The sequence below is a fragment of the Lepisosteus platostomus genome, chromosome 9 (assembly GCF_059453375.1).
Source record: "Lepisosteus platostomus isolate fLepPlt1 chromosome 9, fLepPlt1.hap1, whole genome shotgun sequence".
Lineage (NCBI taxonomy): Eukaryota > Metazoa > Chordata > Actinopteri > Semionotiformes > Lepisosteidae > Lepisosteus > Lepisosteus platostomus.
This window is the reverse complement of record NC_142619.1, coordinates 42,384,268-42,402,720: the sequence shown is the minus strand read 5'-3', so window position 1 is coordinate 42,402,720 and position 18,453 is coordinate 42,384,268. Positions and strand designations below refer to the sequence as shown.

Here is an 18,453-nt window from a genome sequence, read left to right as displayed (position 1 = left end):
GGCTTACCTGCTTTAGCAATCTGCAAGCTTGCAGTTTTCCCCGTTTCCGTTTCAGAAGTCCATCTCAGAAGTTAAAAGAAGTTATTTCATGCGCATGGGAGCGAAACACAGAGACGCTCTGTGTATTTTTCTCAAATTAACCTAGAACAGTTCTTAAATATTTTTCTGTTATCTATCACGCTTTCCTGTGCTCACAAGATTGCCAGCGTTCGTAGTAAACAATTCTGTGCTTTCCTGCACTGACAACATTGGCATTGTTCCAAAATCACGCATATTTTCCTACCTCCCTATTCGCTGGAGATAACTTTTTTAAAATACAATTGGCCGCTTTCGTTCATACTGTTGCACGCATTTCTATGCTTTCCTGTGTTTACAAGATTGGCGGTGTTCCAAAATCACGCACATTCTCCTACCTCCCTATTTGCTGGAGATACCTGTTTTAAATACAATTGGTTACTTACGTTCGTAACACGCATTCCTATAGAATGGAATATAATAACATTGTAGCTCTTGTGTCCACTCAAGTATTACCGCGCACTGTGTCATAGTACGTGGGCTGTGTATTCGACACGTCTTAAAATAGAAAATATGAAAACCAGTCCCGATTTTTCAGTGCACACAACAAAGTTCCAGGGTCATATGGCGTACCAGCTGGCGGCGCTCCATTTGGGATTGTAATAATTTACTATGTGCAATTACAATGCTGGAACTTTCAGCAAAACGGATGAACATTAATGCAGTAATTATGTGCTGTTATATTTATCATTAGATTTGACATGGAAAGGCACAGTGGCTAGCATTGCTGCCTCACAGCACTGGGGCACTGGGTTCAGTTCTGGACTTGGTGTGCTGTCTGCGTGGAGTTTGTATGTTCTCCCAGTGTTCACGTGGGTTTCCTACTAGTGTTCCGGTTTCCTCCAACATTCCAAAATATACTGGTAGGTTAACTGACTTCTACAAATATTGGCCCTAGGTGTGAGTGTCAGCTTGTAAATGTGTCTGCCCTGCAATAGACTGCCACCCTGTCCATGGTGTACCCAGCCTTACGCCTGTAAGTGGTTAGAGAGTGGATAGATGGGTTATATTTGGCATACAGCATGGGAGGTTACTATTTGTTTTTTAGATTGCATAATTTTGGGTGTAAGTGTTTATCTGGGTACCATGTGGTACCATGAGGGTCATTACCAATGATTTGCCAAAAGAGAGGAGAGAGAGGAGAATTATGATTTAGTCCTCTTCAGTTGCCACATGTACCAATGAGAATGAAGGGTGATGGTCCTGGTACAGGACAGGAAGGGGAATTCAACCCAGGGCTGTTGTGCCAAGGCTGCAGAGGACCTGAGACTGAGCCAGTTCCTATTGTAGGAAATGTGAAATGAAAGGCATTAAGGACAGTGTAAAAAAAGTGTCTAGGAAAAACAGGGACAATGACTTGGGAGGAGGAAGTACCAACTGAGCAGTACAGTGCTGATATCAAGGTTAGTAGAGAAAGAGGAAAATGTAACTAGGCAAAGAAACCAGTAGTTAAAATGGTGTTAAGTTTTATAAACTGGAGATGGAAGAACACTTCCAGACCAGAATCTGGTTAGTCAAAAGTGGGACAGCTGCACAGCTTTGTCTAGAGAGGGATGAAAAAAGTTTAATTGGAGTAAATATGATAAGGTCCTAGGCTCATTTTTATTTATTTTTTTTATTTTTGACAGATGATACTACAGCAGTGAACAAAAAGACTGAATAGGGAACATTTTTTTATTTCTCATTTTCTTTTTCTTCCTATGTTGGTATGCTTTCTTGTGTTCTGGCTCCAACTTGGACATTCCCAGCAAGAGAACCCCCAGGACATTATGCGAGATATTACAAGAGTTAAAAGACCATGTACAACTGTTAGAACAGGACAATTTTTTAACTATTCATGTTATTTAGACTTACAAGGAGCTAATTTTGAAATACAATTGAAGGAGCACGTTTTCCATACACGGTGAACAAATCTAGAGAACCATATAGTATACACTTCAATGCTAGATTATCACGTTGTACACCTTTTCCAAATTGTTACGTAGGGGCCATTGTATCATTTCAACCCAGACATGGCAGACTGTCGTTGTTATACTTCTTCTTGTCCATTCAGAAGGACATAAATTAATATTCAAAGTTGGAGGATGAGTGAATAGCAAATCTGCAATACTCATTCACTGTTAATCTGTCTTAAGTGCAGCTCATGGAATCTGTAGGTCCTCATTGTACTAAACTTTTCAATGTGAGAGACTGTGAAAGGAGCCAGGGTATGCAGATAAGGTGCTCTCTTTTATTATACTACAAGGGAAAGGCAAAATCTAGTTATGCAACTTCATTCCATTAACGTTTTAGCATTTTATTTAGCCATTTTCTAACTATCTCTTTTTTTACTAGAAATATTACTCCTTTCTTCGAACTGTACCAGCTATGTCTTTTGTCCTTCTTTACATTCTAAGGCATAAATGTTCGTTCAGCTGATATCTCCAATGGCAAGAACCTTTCTCGTTTCATGGCTCATTACTCAGCAACGTGCGTTTGCATTTGTGGACATGTGAGTAGTTTTGTGCAGTCAGTAAGCTTTAACCTTCATGAGTATTTAAAAATCAGCAGGATTTAATTCAACCACCCACACAGAAACAAAGTGGCATACCTGGTTTTGTTAGTGTGGAGCAGTTTGCAATAGTAATAATTCAAAAGGACACATTTTTTTAATTGACATTTTTCTCACCCTATATCAACGTAATATATATATATATTAGTTCAGGTGGATAGCTGCGTCAGCATGCGTAGGCTGCAAAGGAACAAGTAATAGGTTTATTCCATGCTGAAAAAAAGAAGAAAGAAAACACAACGTTTAGGCCTTCTCACACCTTCTCACACACACTCACACCTGAAGAAGGCTCCACGGCCGAAACGTTGTGTTTTCTTTCTTCTTTTTTTCAGCATGAAATAAACCTATTACTTGTTCCTATAAATATATTATTTTAATCTGCGTGATTTTTAATCAGCATGTTGAAAACCTGGTACTGTAAGTACTGAGATTTTTCAGATAGTGTGATAAAAACCACATGGGGTACGTTATAGAGTGTACAACAAGCACCTCCACTTTTAAGACTTTTGTAGAAGCTGATATGAAGGCTGTGTGGGCAAAGTAAACAATCGATTGGATTGGTGGACAGACGTTGTGGAATTATCATCTGTATCTGAAGTAACAGAGAGGCAGAAAATAGCTCTGAAAGATGATGCATATGGACAACACAGAGTAGAAGAAAGAAGATGAGCTGGGTGGGGAGATGGAAGGGAGTGATTCTGGAATGCCCCACTGTCAAGTCTCCGTGAGCTGTCATGGGCTAGTTGACAAAACAGTGATGAAAGGACATGCTCACATGTAAAGCCCTTTGAAGTGTCATTCCAGATCACTCCATGCAATTGCCATTAACTTGGCTGTAACGCGGTCCCTGGAGCTGTTATCTCAGCTAGTGTATGTCCTGATGTGCCAAGGAGGCGCAACAAAGGGTTTTTCAATATTATGACAGCAAAGAATGGCGTTGATTCATAAGACCATAAGGAGGACTGCATAAGGAGCAAACAAGACAATGCAATTCAGTCCATCTTGATCATTTAGTAATTTAGTAGCCAAATGAATGTAAAATTTCACTTAGGTCTTTCTTAAAAATGTCTAGAGCTCTGACAGGAAAGCCTGGTCCAGACATTCACAACTGTTTGTGTAAAGAAATGTTTCCTGTTCTCTGTCCTAATAAAAAAATATAGTTTCTAGATGTGGCCCCACGTCCTTGTTTTACTGTTGAGCAGGAAATATTTCCCATGGTTGACCCTCTCTGTACACATTAGGATCTTATACAGTATACTTGAATCAAATCAAATCAAATCAAGTCTACTATCAGTCTTTTTTTGCTCTAGTCTAGATTAAGTAGATTGGGCTTCCATAACCTATCCATACAGTATATGACAATCCTCTGATTACCAAGAATCCTGCAAGTTGTTTTTCTTTATAACTTTTTAGAAGGCTGTAGCCTTCTAAACATTTTAAATATTGTGCTCCCCACAATATTTCTTTGTGGTACAGCGACCAAAACTAAATTAAATATTCAAATTTTGGTCCTAATGGTTTGCTATAAAGCTTGAGCATAATTTCCCTGTATTTGAATTTTGTACTTATGCTATATACGTTTTTTACTCCCCACTGTGTCTGGATAAAGTTGCATAAGAATCTATTTCTTATACATCTATAGACCCTGATTCCCTTCATGCGTTATTTCCTGCATTGCTAAATTCATTGCTAAATTTAAATATGTGTATATGTTTTCTACCAGTCTGGACCAAATTGTGCTAATCAATGTTATTAAATGTAATTTATAAAGTTTTGTAGCTCTTTTGTTGAGTTTCTGAGACACATCTTTTTTGTATTCTCTGTAAATTCAACTAGTTTTGGTAGCTATAACATTTAATTCATCCACCTTTATTGGAGACCTTATCAGAAGCTTTCTAGAAATTCAAATATATGATACTGTGTGATTCACTGGTATGTAATCCCTGACATCTGTCATTATTACTTGTTCAAGGGATTCTCAATTGTTATTAAATAACACATTTCCTTCCTAAATCCATGTTACCTGTCTCTTAAAGTGTTTTTACAGTACAGTAATTTAATTTTAGTAAATTTATTTCTACCTTGGCCAAATCTCACTCATCTAGGAAATTTTCATATAGGAAATTATACCTGTGAAGAAATGTTTGAATAATCTGTTAACTACCAGCTCACAGCATGACAGCATGGGCCTTGGTTTGTGGATATGTTTATTAATTCAGGAAATTAGACATGTATAGAAGGACAGTGAATTGGCCAATTACTGGAGGTATAGGTCACTAGCACTGAGTTCACTTAGCCTCTTAGCACTTAATTCATTTCTGAATTGCTCACCAACTATACAATTTCTTAATAGGTTATGAAATTGATTCTGTTTTGTTACTGACTAGCAATATGCTGTGATGATGTGCTTTGTCACTTGCGAAGGAATGTGGGTGTTTTACTTTCCTTAATGTAGCAAGAATTTCTGAAGGTTTTGCCTTTCAGTTCTATTTTCTGTAAGTTAAATCCACAATATTTGAAATAATGCAGAAAATGATGTACAACCCTTCTTTAAAATACTGTGAAAAAAATGATTTAGAAATAGATTTTTTAAACTGGTTTCTAAAAACCATAAATACATCTCGTGTTATTATTTTTTCCTCTTTCTGCGATTTGTTGTAATCTGCATGTCATGAAGCACTGGCCACATAATATACAGTAGGAATATACTGTACATGGTTTTTCAATCTTTTTTCTCCTGAGGGACCAGTCAAAGCCTACACCAGAGCAACATAACCCAGGCATGAAATGGTAAAAATTCCCCATTAGGCCCTGCCGTTCTCTGTCAGGAGTCAGCTTGTAGAAATTCTGAGCGGCAGTTCAGTAGTTCAGCACTCATGAGATTCGTGTCCAAATTATCATTATATAATCAGCATATTAATATTTTATTATAGTGTACAGTCATTTTTCTCTTAATGTACTCTTAGTGATGGATATAATTTTGTGTTTAAAAGTAGGATTCTGCCTAGGATTTTCTCCTAAAAGTTTGGAGACCCTTTTGTCTTGAAATACATACTGTACAGGTACCTGGAAATTTAATTAAACTGCAGGAAGACTGGAAAGAATTATTATATAAGCCCATTATTTATGTCAGATTAGCCACCTGAAAAGAAATCCAATAAAAAAAAAAAACCTGAAAAGATATAAAATCTCCATTTGTTAGCATTCCTTACCGCACATAACATAGGAATTATGTGGAACAGCTTCAGCAGTATATCCGTTTTTGCGGATTCATTAAAACTGATGTGCCAGCAAGGATCACATTAAATATGAAATGAAATGCCACTGAAATTACCTATGAATTGACTAAGATTTAGGAAAACCCAATATGACATATTTCTATTGAAAATATCTAAATAAATGTGTCTATATATTGTACATATTTTATTTTCTCTTGTGTAACATCTGGGTTTTTAGCTCCATTCAGAACCATAAGAACATACCTCAACATTTAGAAGAGTAATACTGGACTGGGCAGGTCAGTTCTACAGTATGTAGTCAGTGCGGTGTTTCCCCAACCTTCATTTAAAACCTGGATACTCTACAGGTGATTTACATAATTCTTTCAGTATTTTGCAGTTAATGTTTTTATATTTTTAAATGTAATTAAATATTACAAAACAGCAACAGTATTTTCCTTTATCTATACAGTGGCATAGTTATGCTTATGTATTTATATGTTGGTGCATTTTTGAAAAACGTACCAGTTCAACATGAAAACCTGTTTTCTCTCACTCGTTTTGGCTGCATTAGTTAACATGGAGGCACTACAGTGGCTAGGCAATTAGCATTTCTACCTCACGGCTCTTGTGTCCTATCTGACTGTGACTCAGGACCTAGGAGGCCAGGGAACTATCTGTGTAGAGTGTGCATGTTATCCCTTGCTTTTGTGGATTGTTTATAGTAGTGAATGGCTTATACAAAGAACTATCAACATTTGCTTTGGATATTTGAAATATCTCATAAAATGTAAAACGGGCTTTGACTGTGCAGTTTTTATAGCTGACATGGCTTACACAAATAGCAGAGTTCGGAGTGTGTCATTGCTGAAGACAAAAGCTGTAATTACATTCATACCCCTTTCTCCAGGATATGAAAACAAAGAAACCCAGCAATAACAGTTAAACAATATTAAAATTCAAGTAAGTGGTGAAGCAAATGTGAGATGTAATATGAAACTACTTAGCAGGAAAAACCTGCTGAGGCTGTTTTGTTATGAAATACAGTAACACAAATTACATTTCTCATACTACATTTAATTCAATTATGTTTGGTATCTTTTTTCACTGCTTAGATTTCTGCGCAACAGTGATGGAATGATATACTGTATGTCTCTTGGCTAAATCACCATTATAATTAAGAACTTGTTTTCTGGTTAAATTAAGGACTACTGTTTTAAAATAGTAGGTTTAATTACAGTAGGTTGTTAAGGGTCACTTGTGTGTTGTACCACGTGTCTTCTATTTAGATTAGATTGTAAATCATTCGTTTTTTTCAGTTGCTGATATTATAAAGTAGTTTTTCAAGCATGCTAATATTATTTATATCTTCAACATTATTTAAAAAAGATACATACAGATGAAAACACCTAACCCTAAAATACATTATAACTCAATAATTCCCATATAACTCCTTCTTAAAAACTACATAACAATATGCATAATCCTTTAATACCATTTGTGCAAATGGCATTACATGCATGCAGTATTTGTGATGGTTCATAATAAAACATAAGTCCTGAAGATAGCTAATAATAGAACATCAGGTAAAGAAGTAAGGTGATGGAAGACACCAATAATGACTTAAGAACTGACTAACATTGGTCCTGGTATGTTAATGTGTAACTGTATTATACTACATGGTTTTAATGCATATCGTTTTATTGTGTCATCTTTATGAAGGAGTTCTAACAGTGTTTTATAGCCTAATTCATATTGTACACACAAGTACAACAGTAATAAATAACTTTGGTGTACGAAGTCCAGGAAGAAGAAAGTCCACAAAACCAAAAATGTCATTTTTTTTCCAGTTGACTATGCTTAAAATGATGTACATTTTGCAACAGCTTTTCAAGTATATTATATGTAATGCATATACTATATACTTTTCATTTTCTTTTTGAAATCAGTAATTGAGTGTCTTAAGCAAAACTGACCTCTACAGTAGCACTGAGATACTGCAACTAAGTAATTATAGAATATTTTTATAGAAAGAAAGTAAACATGCACATGGAACACTTGAATAATATTACAGTACTCAGAATTCCACACTTTATATTATGTATATCAGCCACATTGACACAGAACTTGTGCATTTCCCCATCTTTGGACTCTTACAAAACAACATACTGAAAAATGCACCTGTTGTGCACTGAACACCTGCTCTCACTAACAAAGCAGGACATCCTCTACAAACTGGCCATACAGTAGTGTGGTCAGTAGTGGCCACACATTAGTGAAAGACTTGGGCTCTTGGTATTAGTCTGAACAAAACTAAACTTATGATTTTCCAGAAAAGGGCCAGATTGCAAGAGAAGAAATATATGTTTAAATAATGCACACTGGAACACACAACAGATTACTGCTATGTGGGCCTATGTCAGCTTCTTGGGGAGTTTCAGCATGGCCTTCAAAACACTGACAGAAAAGAGAAGCAGAGTATGCAATAATATAATGGCCAGTATCACTTTAAATCTCCAAGACAAATGTGAGATATCCTGTCTGACACTGGTTCTGCTCATCCTGAGGCCCCACATTAAAACATTGGAAAAGGGTGCAGTAATGGTTCTGCAAACAAATCCTATTTTATGCAGATGAAAGTCCCTGTGGATCACAATGTTGACTACAACTTTTATGTGTTTGATGAATCAATAACATTTTTTATATACTATAATTTATACAGTGCCTTGCGAAAGTATTCGGCCCCCTTGAACTTTTCAACCTTTTGCCACATTTCAGGCTTCAAACATAAAGATATAAATTTTTTATTTTATGTGAAGAATCACCAACAAGTGGGACACAATTGTGAAGTGGAATGAAATCTATTGGATTTTTGAAACTTTTTTAACTAATAAAAAAATGAAAAGTGGGGCGTGCAAAATTATTCGGCCCCCTTGCGTTAATACTTTGTAGAGCCACCTTTTGCTGCGATTACAGCTGCAAGTCGCTTGGGGTATGTCTCTATCAGTTTTGCACATCGAGAGACTGAAATTCTTGCCCATTCTTCCTTGCAAAACAGCTCGAGCTCAGTGAGGTTGGATGGAGAGCGTTTGTGAACAGCAGTTTTCAGCTCTTTCCACAGATTCTCGATTGGATTCAGGTCTGGACTTTGACTTGGCCATTCAAACACCTGGATACGTTTATTTGTGAACCATTCCTTTGTAGATTTTGCTGTATGTTTGGGATCATTGTCTTGTTGGAAGATAAATCTCCGTCCCAGTTTCAGGTCTTTTGCAGACTCCAACGGGTTTTCATCCAGAATGGTCCTGTATTTGGCTGCATCCATCTTCCCCTCAATTTTAACCATCTTCCCTGTCCCTGCTGAAGAAAAGCAGGCCCAAACCATGATGCTGCCACCACCATGTTTGACAGTGGGGATGGTGTGTTGAGGGTGATGAGCTGTGTTGCTTTTACGCCAAACATATCGTTTTGCATTGTGGCCAAAAAGTTCGATTTTGGTTTCATCTGACCAGAGCACCTTCTTCCACATGTTTGGGGTGTCTCCCAGGTGGCTTGTGGCAAACTTTAGACGAGACTTTTTATGGATATCTTTGAGAAATGGCTTTCTTCTTGCCACTCTTCCATAAAGGCCAGATTTGTGCAGTGTAAGACTGATTGTTGTCCTATGGACAGACTCTCCCACCTCAGCTGTAGTTCTCTGCAGTTCATCCAGAGTGATCATGGGCCTCTTGGCTGCATCTCTGATCAGTCTTCTCCTTGTCTGAGCTGAAAGTTTAGAGGGACGGCCAGGTCTTGGTAGATTTGCAGTGGTCTGATACTCCTTCCATTTCAAGATGATCGCTTTCACAGTGCTCCTTGGGATGTTTGAAGCTTGGGAAATCTTTTTGTATCCAAATCCGGCTTTAAACTTCTCCACAACAGTATTACGGACCTGCCTGGTGTGTTCCTTGGTCTTCATGATGCTCTCTGCGCTTTCAACAGAACCTTGAGACTATCACAGAGCAGGTGCATTTATACAGAGACTTGATTACACACAGGTGGATTCTATTTATCACCATCAGTCATTTAGGACAACATTGGATCATTCAGAGATCCTCGCTGAACTTCTGGAGTGAGTTTGCTGCACTGAAAGTAAAGGGGCCGAATAATTTTGCACGCCCCACTTTTCATTTTTTTATTAGTTAAAAAAGTTTCAAAAATCCAATAGATTTCGTTCCACTTCACAATTGTGTCCCACTTGTTGGTGATTCTTCACATAAAATAAAAAATTTATATCTTTATGTTTGAAGCCTGAAATGTGGCAAAAGGTTGAAAAGTTCAAGGGGGCCGAATACTTTCGCAAGGCACTGTACGTCTTTATAAGTCTTAAAGTTAAGTTGATCTCTCTGAGAATTTTTGAGAGACATTTTTCTGAGAAAAAACTTTGCACCTTGTTAGGACCTTTTGGATGTGAGTGTAATTTACTTTTTAGCCTGTGAATAAAATCTTTGTTTCCTTTAGTAAATCTGGCGGAATATCAGGTCTAGAAGGCTTCTTAATCTTAAATGTTAATCAAAATTGTGTTTCTTTATGATGAATCGTTTTAATATAGAGTTTTGTCTTTGCTGAGCCTAAATTTTACATTTACGACTAAGTAAAATTTACATATAAGACATTACTTTTCCTTTAAAGTCTATAGGTTTCTGGTTGGTATCTGTGAAACACTTTACTTCGTGTTTTAATATTCCTCCATTGTTGTAATATTGAAAGCAAAAACTTTTAGTATGCATCTTAGCCTTCATTGCAATATGTATAATTCCCTTTTGTACCCATGTATTGTAGCCCATTTCTTTAAAATTCCATATTATAAACCAAAAAAATAATAATCCAAAAACGTAATCCAAGTATAAAAAATAAGTGGTATAAATTAAAGAATGTTGTGTTACTGTACAAACTTGTACTGCATTGTAGTGATTTCAGACACACTTAGTAATATTTTTGTGATTTACAGGTTTTGAATGTTTTATGCTGTATTTTTATTAAATCCACTCTTCAGTGTTCTTACCCTTAATGGAGCTTCAATTTCAATTTTCTTACATTGCAGGTATTTTGAAGGTGTTGTATTTTTTTTCTAAATCTACCCTAATCTTTCAGTGTTTTCTCCATTAATGTGACTTCAATTTCTCAGATGTCCAAGCATTCTGATGGCGTAGTCCCCCTCTTCTATTGTCTGGATAAGAACACTCATGAATCACAGAATATAAGAATGGTCACAAATAAAAGGAGACAATTGGGTCCATCTAAACTGTTATGTTTGGTTATTAAAATAAACTGGATGTAAGTGTCTAATCCAACCATTTCTAGAAAGAAGCCAAGAATAACATGCCTGGGTTGATTTTCACAGACACATCTCCAGGTTTCATCTCAAGCAATAAAATTGGAATTGCATATCATTAGTACAATTTCTGTCCTACAACGTACGATAAAGTACAGTACTTCTTAAATTAACCAGATCTGATCAGACTGATCCTCCAAGAGTACCTAGTGACTCTGGGACCAAACCATTTCAGTTTACTGTTGGTAATAACCATCAATTATTGGGATGAAAGGTTTCCATTTTATTTTGTACTCATATATGTCCCATTTCCTCAGGTGTAACACTTTCTGAAAATGTTGAAAATTTTGAGAATAATTTTTAGATGCCCTTTTAGGTTTTGCTGTCTTCTGCTCAGAGGGTCCCAATAGCAAAACAGTGATGATGCTGTACATTAAGATGATTTGCAGAATGTTAAGCAAAGCACAAGTCCACTTTTGCTTTAGAGCTAACAAAATTCAAGTCCCGAGAAGAGCTGAGCATTAATTAACTCATGAAAATTACAGTTAGTTCAGAACATGCTGACTTTGAACTTGAGGATGCTGAGATGAAAGGCCTGGAGAAACTTGCTTCCTTTATGTGTTACTGTACAGTATATGCAGTACCAGAGATTAGTTTTACACTTGAAAATTAAACCCCTAGTTAATTGTGTTCATAGTTCGTAGTTCATCAGTGTACAGATTTTGTAAACTTTATATGCCAGTTTATATAAAATTTAAAAAACTGTTTTGCTCTATACAGTGATTTCAGTAACACAAGACAAATGACTGATTCACAAATATTATTTTCCAGAAGCGAACATTGCCAAGGAGAAAATGTGAAAATGTGAAATGTAATTTAACAACCCCTTGCAGGGGAATCATGGTGTGCTTAAGCAGTATTAATTAGTGTTTTCTTTTTATCATTCTTTTGTCTTCGGGGTTTGAAAGGTTTTTTACTTTTTCTTTCTTTGCCTGGAGCCCCTTAGAGAAGAAAAAAGAATTAAGGCATATTTTTGTTGTATTTGAATTTCTGGATTAATTCCCTGGAGAATCTACTATTTCATACATCTATTAATTTATGAAAGAATAGGAATATAATACTTTTTGCCACCTCCTTGGGTATTCTTTTCATCCATTCAGTAATGAATGGTGGAATTCTCTGTATTATCGTGTGTTGAAGGAATGATTTCTGACTAAGTAATCAACACTTGGCCTCACCTGGTATCTGCTGAATAGACAAGAAACTATAGAAACGTTATCTCTCTTATTATTCATGTAAATTGATCTTATTTGTACTGTATCTTAGTAATAGCGTATCAGCAAATGGAAACAGACATTTCTGGCAAAGTTTGCGGTAAACACCCTCAGTTCGGCCTTTCGAATGTACACACAGCTTGCAGTGCATTGTAGTGGTAGTGAGGAAGATTAATTCTCAAATTAAATAATTGATCACTTTAACTCCATAAATGCAATAGAGTGTAAATGTCATTGTACTCACAGTGGTGCAGTTAAGAACTGCCTGTGCCTGTTGCACCAGTTGGGGTTTGGGTTGCTGAAAGCCTAGGTTCTTGCAGTTTAGAGGCCCCATGTCTCTTGTTTATTTGTTAGTTTATAGGCAACCATGATGGTTGTAAACAAACATGTAAGATAATGGAAGCCTTCAACTACTTGTACTGATCATGAAAAAAATGTTTCAGGTGATTGATATGGTTTTTCCATACCTTATGGTGGTCTAGCATAGCCATTTTAGATTTTTTCTGTGATGTATGCCTTATCTGAGATCACTAGAACTAAGCCCTGGAATATGGTTAATTTTTAATGGAGTGTCAGATCTGCAGAATGTAAGCGGTTTCTTACAGTTTTTAATTACACTAGCACCCCTGTAACCTGTTGCAGTTATTTTGCATTTTTGTTAAATTGTTTTATATAGTGCTCCAGTAATAAGGATTAAATTTGAAAAATAGGTGGCACATCTCACCTAACAACTATCGGAAAAATCAGTCAAATTTATCAATTGGAACTGGAACTGGAAGAAGCAGATATTCTTACTGCTGTGATTGGTTTATGCATATGTTTCTTGGTTTTTACAGCCAAAGTGCCTGAGTGCCTTTCTTATTATTCAGTCATAAACTGCTGAACAGCGTTAAGCTCGCTGTCTCTGCAAAGTATTCTAATGGCACATTAACTATCTTCCAGAGACTACACATTTTGTGACTTTTATGTTAAAGCTGTAGCCACCCTTAGTTCATGCATCATTTTGAAATTTCATTTCGAAATCAGATTTCCCTTGTTTTTCCAGTGAACTATATTCATGTGAAGCAGAGCTATTGTATATTGAAAGTAAGTTCTGAATATGTCCCATGTAAAGGGTTTTCAAGTGTTGGATATGATTAGAAGGGAAATAGTGAAAACTAGTTAACAAAGGATAAGATTGTTTGTCTTTACAATCATCTTCAGTCTATACATTGTTTAGGGAAAATTTTCCTCTGATGTTTTAATTTGCACAAATTGCTGCTTATATTTTAAGAAAGCTTATTAATTACCTGGGTTGCAGTGTTACTTCCATTACTGTACATCCGAGAAAAGCTTCTGCCTAAATTGCATTACGATTCATATAGCTTAGAGACTGCTGGTATGAATCCTGGCTGTGCCACTGTGACAGGCTGCCCAGAATGCTCTGCCACTGAATTTTCATAGAGGTTGTGGGGGTGGGATGAGTGAGTCAGACGGGTCATCTTCATCTGGTCTCTCAGCAAAAATAAATGTGTTACTGGAGGTTTAAATAGGGAGTGGGACCTGTTCTCCAACTGGAGCATGAGTAAGAGCCTTGATTTTGTATCTTAAAGGGCAAAGTGTGTGCAAATCCATACAGATAAATCTGTCAAAATAAGATCATATGTAAAGATGTACTGTATACAGACTATTCAGCAATCTCTTGGTAGTTCTGAGATGCAGATCAGTGAGTGACTTTTTTCCCATTTTAAGAGGAAACCACAGACAGTGCAAATACATGCTGCTTTACCATCCAACCATCCACACTTTATTAGAAAGTGACTTCATCCAAAAAGGATCAGAATCATAAGATCCAAGGCCTCACCACGGATGGGATGACATGGCACCTGAGGAAGACTTACACAGACCAGCAGGACAACATTCTTACTCCACAAATAGGATGGGAGTCTGGAATCATTCTGCTTCTCTGCTTTTTCCATTAACATAATTAGAAATTTCCTAGGATATTTATTGCCATGTCATTTTCTGTATACGTAAATGTATATACAAAATAACAAGGTGACAGTTTGTAGGTGACAGGAAAATTATACTCCCTAAGTAGAGGAGCTCAGATGTTCCCTATGATGATTACAGGGCCAGCATCTGATGGATTGTTATTTACATGAAGAGCCTATTAAGTATGATTGAAAAATCTGACAGGCAGACAGTGCCTCTCAGAAGGAAGAAGGTGGATCATGGAGAGCATGTGACTTCCCCACAATGGCATTCCTTTTATACTGCAGAAGCAGAATGTTCTATTGGATATTATCAGATGCAAAAAGAAATCTAAATGTCCTTTCTTAGAAATTTCTCTTTCAGTGCCATTCAAAGTTCACAATTTTTTTTGCTGATAACAGTGTGTACTAAATTATTATCCTGGTCAGGTACAGTATCTTCAGTGAAAGTTATATCTTTTAGTTACAGTTTAAAAAGTTGGCAGAGCCGGTGAGATTACCATATGAGGTATACTTACACCTACAGATAACAGCCAATGTGAATATGGTTAATTACAAATACCAATGGCCACAATTAGGCATGTTCAGTGACCATAATTGATACAGTAATTTGTTTTTTCAGTGCAAAGTTTATAGCAATTATATGGGTCAATTCCATTCAACTTTCATCCAACTGACAACATGAAATTATAATGTCTGTTGTTATGTTCTGTGAAACTGGCTAACACAAACTGCAATTTACAAGGCTTAAGTTTGGTGCTATTTTTTTTGAACAGCTGCAATTAAGCTTAATGTTAACAGGTTCAAGACTAAATAAAAGCCTAACTGTTATGAGAGATGGTTTCTAATCATAGTTTTTTTTCTTCTTCCAGGTACTACAGTGCTACAATCCTCCAGATGTCAGGGGTAAAGGATGATAAAATGGCAATCTGGCTGTCGGCAGTTACTGCCTTCACAAACTTCATTTTCACTCTGTTTGGCGTTTGGTTAGTGGAAAAAGTAGGCCGTCGAAAGTTGACTTTGGGTAGTTTAACAGGTAAGGCATCAACAAATGAAAATGTTAAAAAACTACGGTATTTATGGCAACTGCATTATACAATTAAAATAAAAATCTTTCCACACTTTCTGATATAGGCATATGGGCAGAAACTTGTGTCATTGTGCAGGGGTGTCTAAGCATGAAAAACACAAGGTGGAGATTTGATGAGAACACGTCATTTGGCCTGTGTTGCTTATCTGAGTTAAATGATCCAAGAAACCTTCTTGAATCCTTGAATTTGAATCTCCTTGAAAGCTTTCAATGACTCAGCAATGATCACATAACTTGTCAGTTTGTTCCATATACTTACAATCCTTCTAATGTAAAACGGTGCCATCTGTTCTTACTAGCTAATTTGCTTGCTTTAAGTCCTCTGATCTCTCTAATCTGAACATGACTTTATCCAAATTGTCAGAGATTAAATACAACATCTTGGTTTCAAGTCAACCCAAACATGATATACTGTATGATATATAAGATAAAGATAAATAATAAAACATAAAATTTAATTTAACTTTAACCCCTAGATATGGGTTGCCTTTTTCTGCATAATTTCCAATGGTGAAATAATGTTTTTAAAGGTTTCCAGAAGTGAAGATGAACAAATTCCAATGCATTATACAGTTTTTGCTTTTTGTCTCTTATTTCCACTCTTGTTTTGAGACTACAGTGGAAAGTAAGGTAGTATTCAGTATTTGATAATGGTCATTTCAACACAAGTTTAAGGCCTCTTAACTCATTTGTCTCATACATTATTTTATAGATCAACAAATAATCTATTTATATTTTAAATTTCTGACCCATTAGTGATACTTGGCGTTTATCAATGTTGCGGTGACAGTGTGAGCTACTACTTGTAATTGTGTGGCATCTGTTAATTTCAGAAGATACAGTAGCTAATTATTGTATATTGTCATTTTTGTAGATAAGAAAGAGAAACATTCATGCTTAACACTCCTCTTCTGCCTAAAGAAAATGTAGCCTAGATCTCTTCTTTGCATTTTTTTACACCATATCTATTGGCTGCATTGTCAAATATGTAATATGGGATCTTCAAATGGTCACGTTGAAAAAAACCTCCTTTTTCTATACTCATGATACTAATTTCCTGCGGTGTATTTTCATATAGTTTTGATTATGTCTATATTATGTTACTATGTTCTGATATATTTATTCCATCAGAGATTAATATTACTGCATTGCCATGATATACAGTATGTTAGTCTTGTTTTCAAAATTGATAAAATACCATTTTTACCTCTGATGTTAAATCACTGTAATTAAAGCACTTCCTTTACCTCATTTAGAAGTCTTTGGTAAAAAATACCTTGCTATGTTATTCTTATTTCAGTCATTATTTAGTTTTGTTTTTATCTTTTGAATCTTTATAGTTGTTAAGTATACAATATACTGTATAACTTGGTACAAAAATGAATTATATTCTAAGTAGCGCAAAATGTAATTGACTTCTTTGCCCAGATTTTCTGATTTATAGATCAGTTAAAAAACAAAAACAAAACCTGAATAATATATTTAAAAAATAAGACCAAAAAACATCCTTGACTTAATTTTAATCCAGCATGGAACTGTGATGTGTGGAATAGTGTGAGGATTTAATTCTCTGTAACTGAAAGACATGCAGAATCAAAAGTATAAAAGCAAATAAGACGTACTCACAAAGTAAAGCTTCCGGGAAGATTTAAGTGCACGAAAGGGGTATATTAACATCTTTCAAGAGCATGGTTGTCAGTGATATGAGCCACAAAATTGTAGGTCAAGACATCAAGACTAGCTCAGCAGGAGAAGACTTAGTAAATAATTAGTCTCAAGACAAGTTAGCAGGACAAGCCTATTTAGCAGTGGATTGTGTGTTACAAGTTGTAATTACCCTGCATGTCATGATGTTCACAGTTTTCCTCTGTAATGATATAAATGAGAAGACAATTTTAAAAACATACATAAATGACAATACAATCTCAAAGGTTACATGGTATGACATTTGTTTAGAGCAGCATGGTGGTGCAGCACTAAGGCCCTGGGTTTAATTTCTAGGGTGCTATCTGCATGGAATTAGCATGTTCTCCCCATAGTCTTCCAGCTTGTCCTTTTTCCTCCCACAGTCCAAAAATGCACTGGTAGGTTATTTGTTTTCTAGGAAATTTGGCCCTGGTTTGAATGAGTGCATGTTTGTGTCTACCCATCCAGGGAATAAAATGCCTTGCAATTGCTGCTTGCTTTGGCTCTCCTGTGACTTTTAACTGGATGAAATGGTTAGTAATGGATGGATGGACATTTGTTTACTAAGCCAATTTATTGAAAGAGTATTGAAATTGAATAGATATTATCCTGCTTATACGGTAGATTCAGAACTTCAATTGCAATGGTTCATTCATCTAATTTTTTTGGAATGTGCAGTTCAGATTTAATCTCATTGTTGCAAACCCCAGTAAAAGCCCTGAAAGCTGGTGTAGTGCTGTTATAGTCACATCTCTGTCTACTCAGCTTGTCTTATCATCCCTAACAGGGGAACACTCAAGGACTGGCTTCTTAGACTTCTTCCTCTTAGTCTTGATAGGATTTATCACCATGCGGTGTAAACCTACAGTATCTTCATACTTTCCCATTGCAGACAGTAGCTAGTTTACTTCAACAGCCAGGGCTGGGTGGAGAGCCAGGTATAGAAACTGGCTATGATCATTCACAGATGCTGCGTTAGCTTCAGGACTACAATTCCCAGAAAATCCACTGGGAGACTTCCTGATGGTCATGAGTCAGGCATCCCTACGGTGCCAGCTGTGGTCTCTCACAGCGCTTCACCGTTGCTGGTCTGTTGTCACTGGCATGAGCACAAGCAATTCGCACAGGATCCCCTTTTTCTAAAAGTTTATTTTCTAAAAAATGAGAAAAAAACAGGGAAGGGTTTCTGGAGCTATTCCCAGGACAGGAGTACTACAGCTGGTAGCAGGGATCTAACTGCCAGCCTGCATGAGTGCACAACTCCTGACTCCT

The 18,453-nt window shown here is 36.3% G+C and overlaps 1 protein-coding gene across 5 annotated transcripts in view; it reads left to right on the top strand.

Annotated features, from left to right (window-relative positions):
- slc2a13a (solute carrier family 2 member 13a) overlaps positions 1–18,453 on the top strand; it is a 132,964-nt gene that overhangs the window by 103,575 nt on the left and 10,936 nt on the right. For all 5 annotated transcript variants that reach the window (XM_088645088.1, XM_088645087.1, XM_088645086.1 and 2 more), the window contains exon 5: positions 15,278–15,441. In XM_088645088.1, the coding sequence (XP_088501214.1) occupies positions 15,278–15,441 (164 nt within the window). The remainder of the gene's footprint in view (positions 1–15,277; positions 15,442–18,453) is intronic.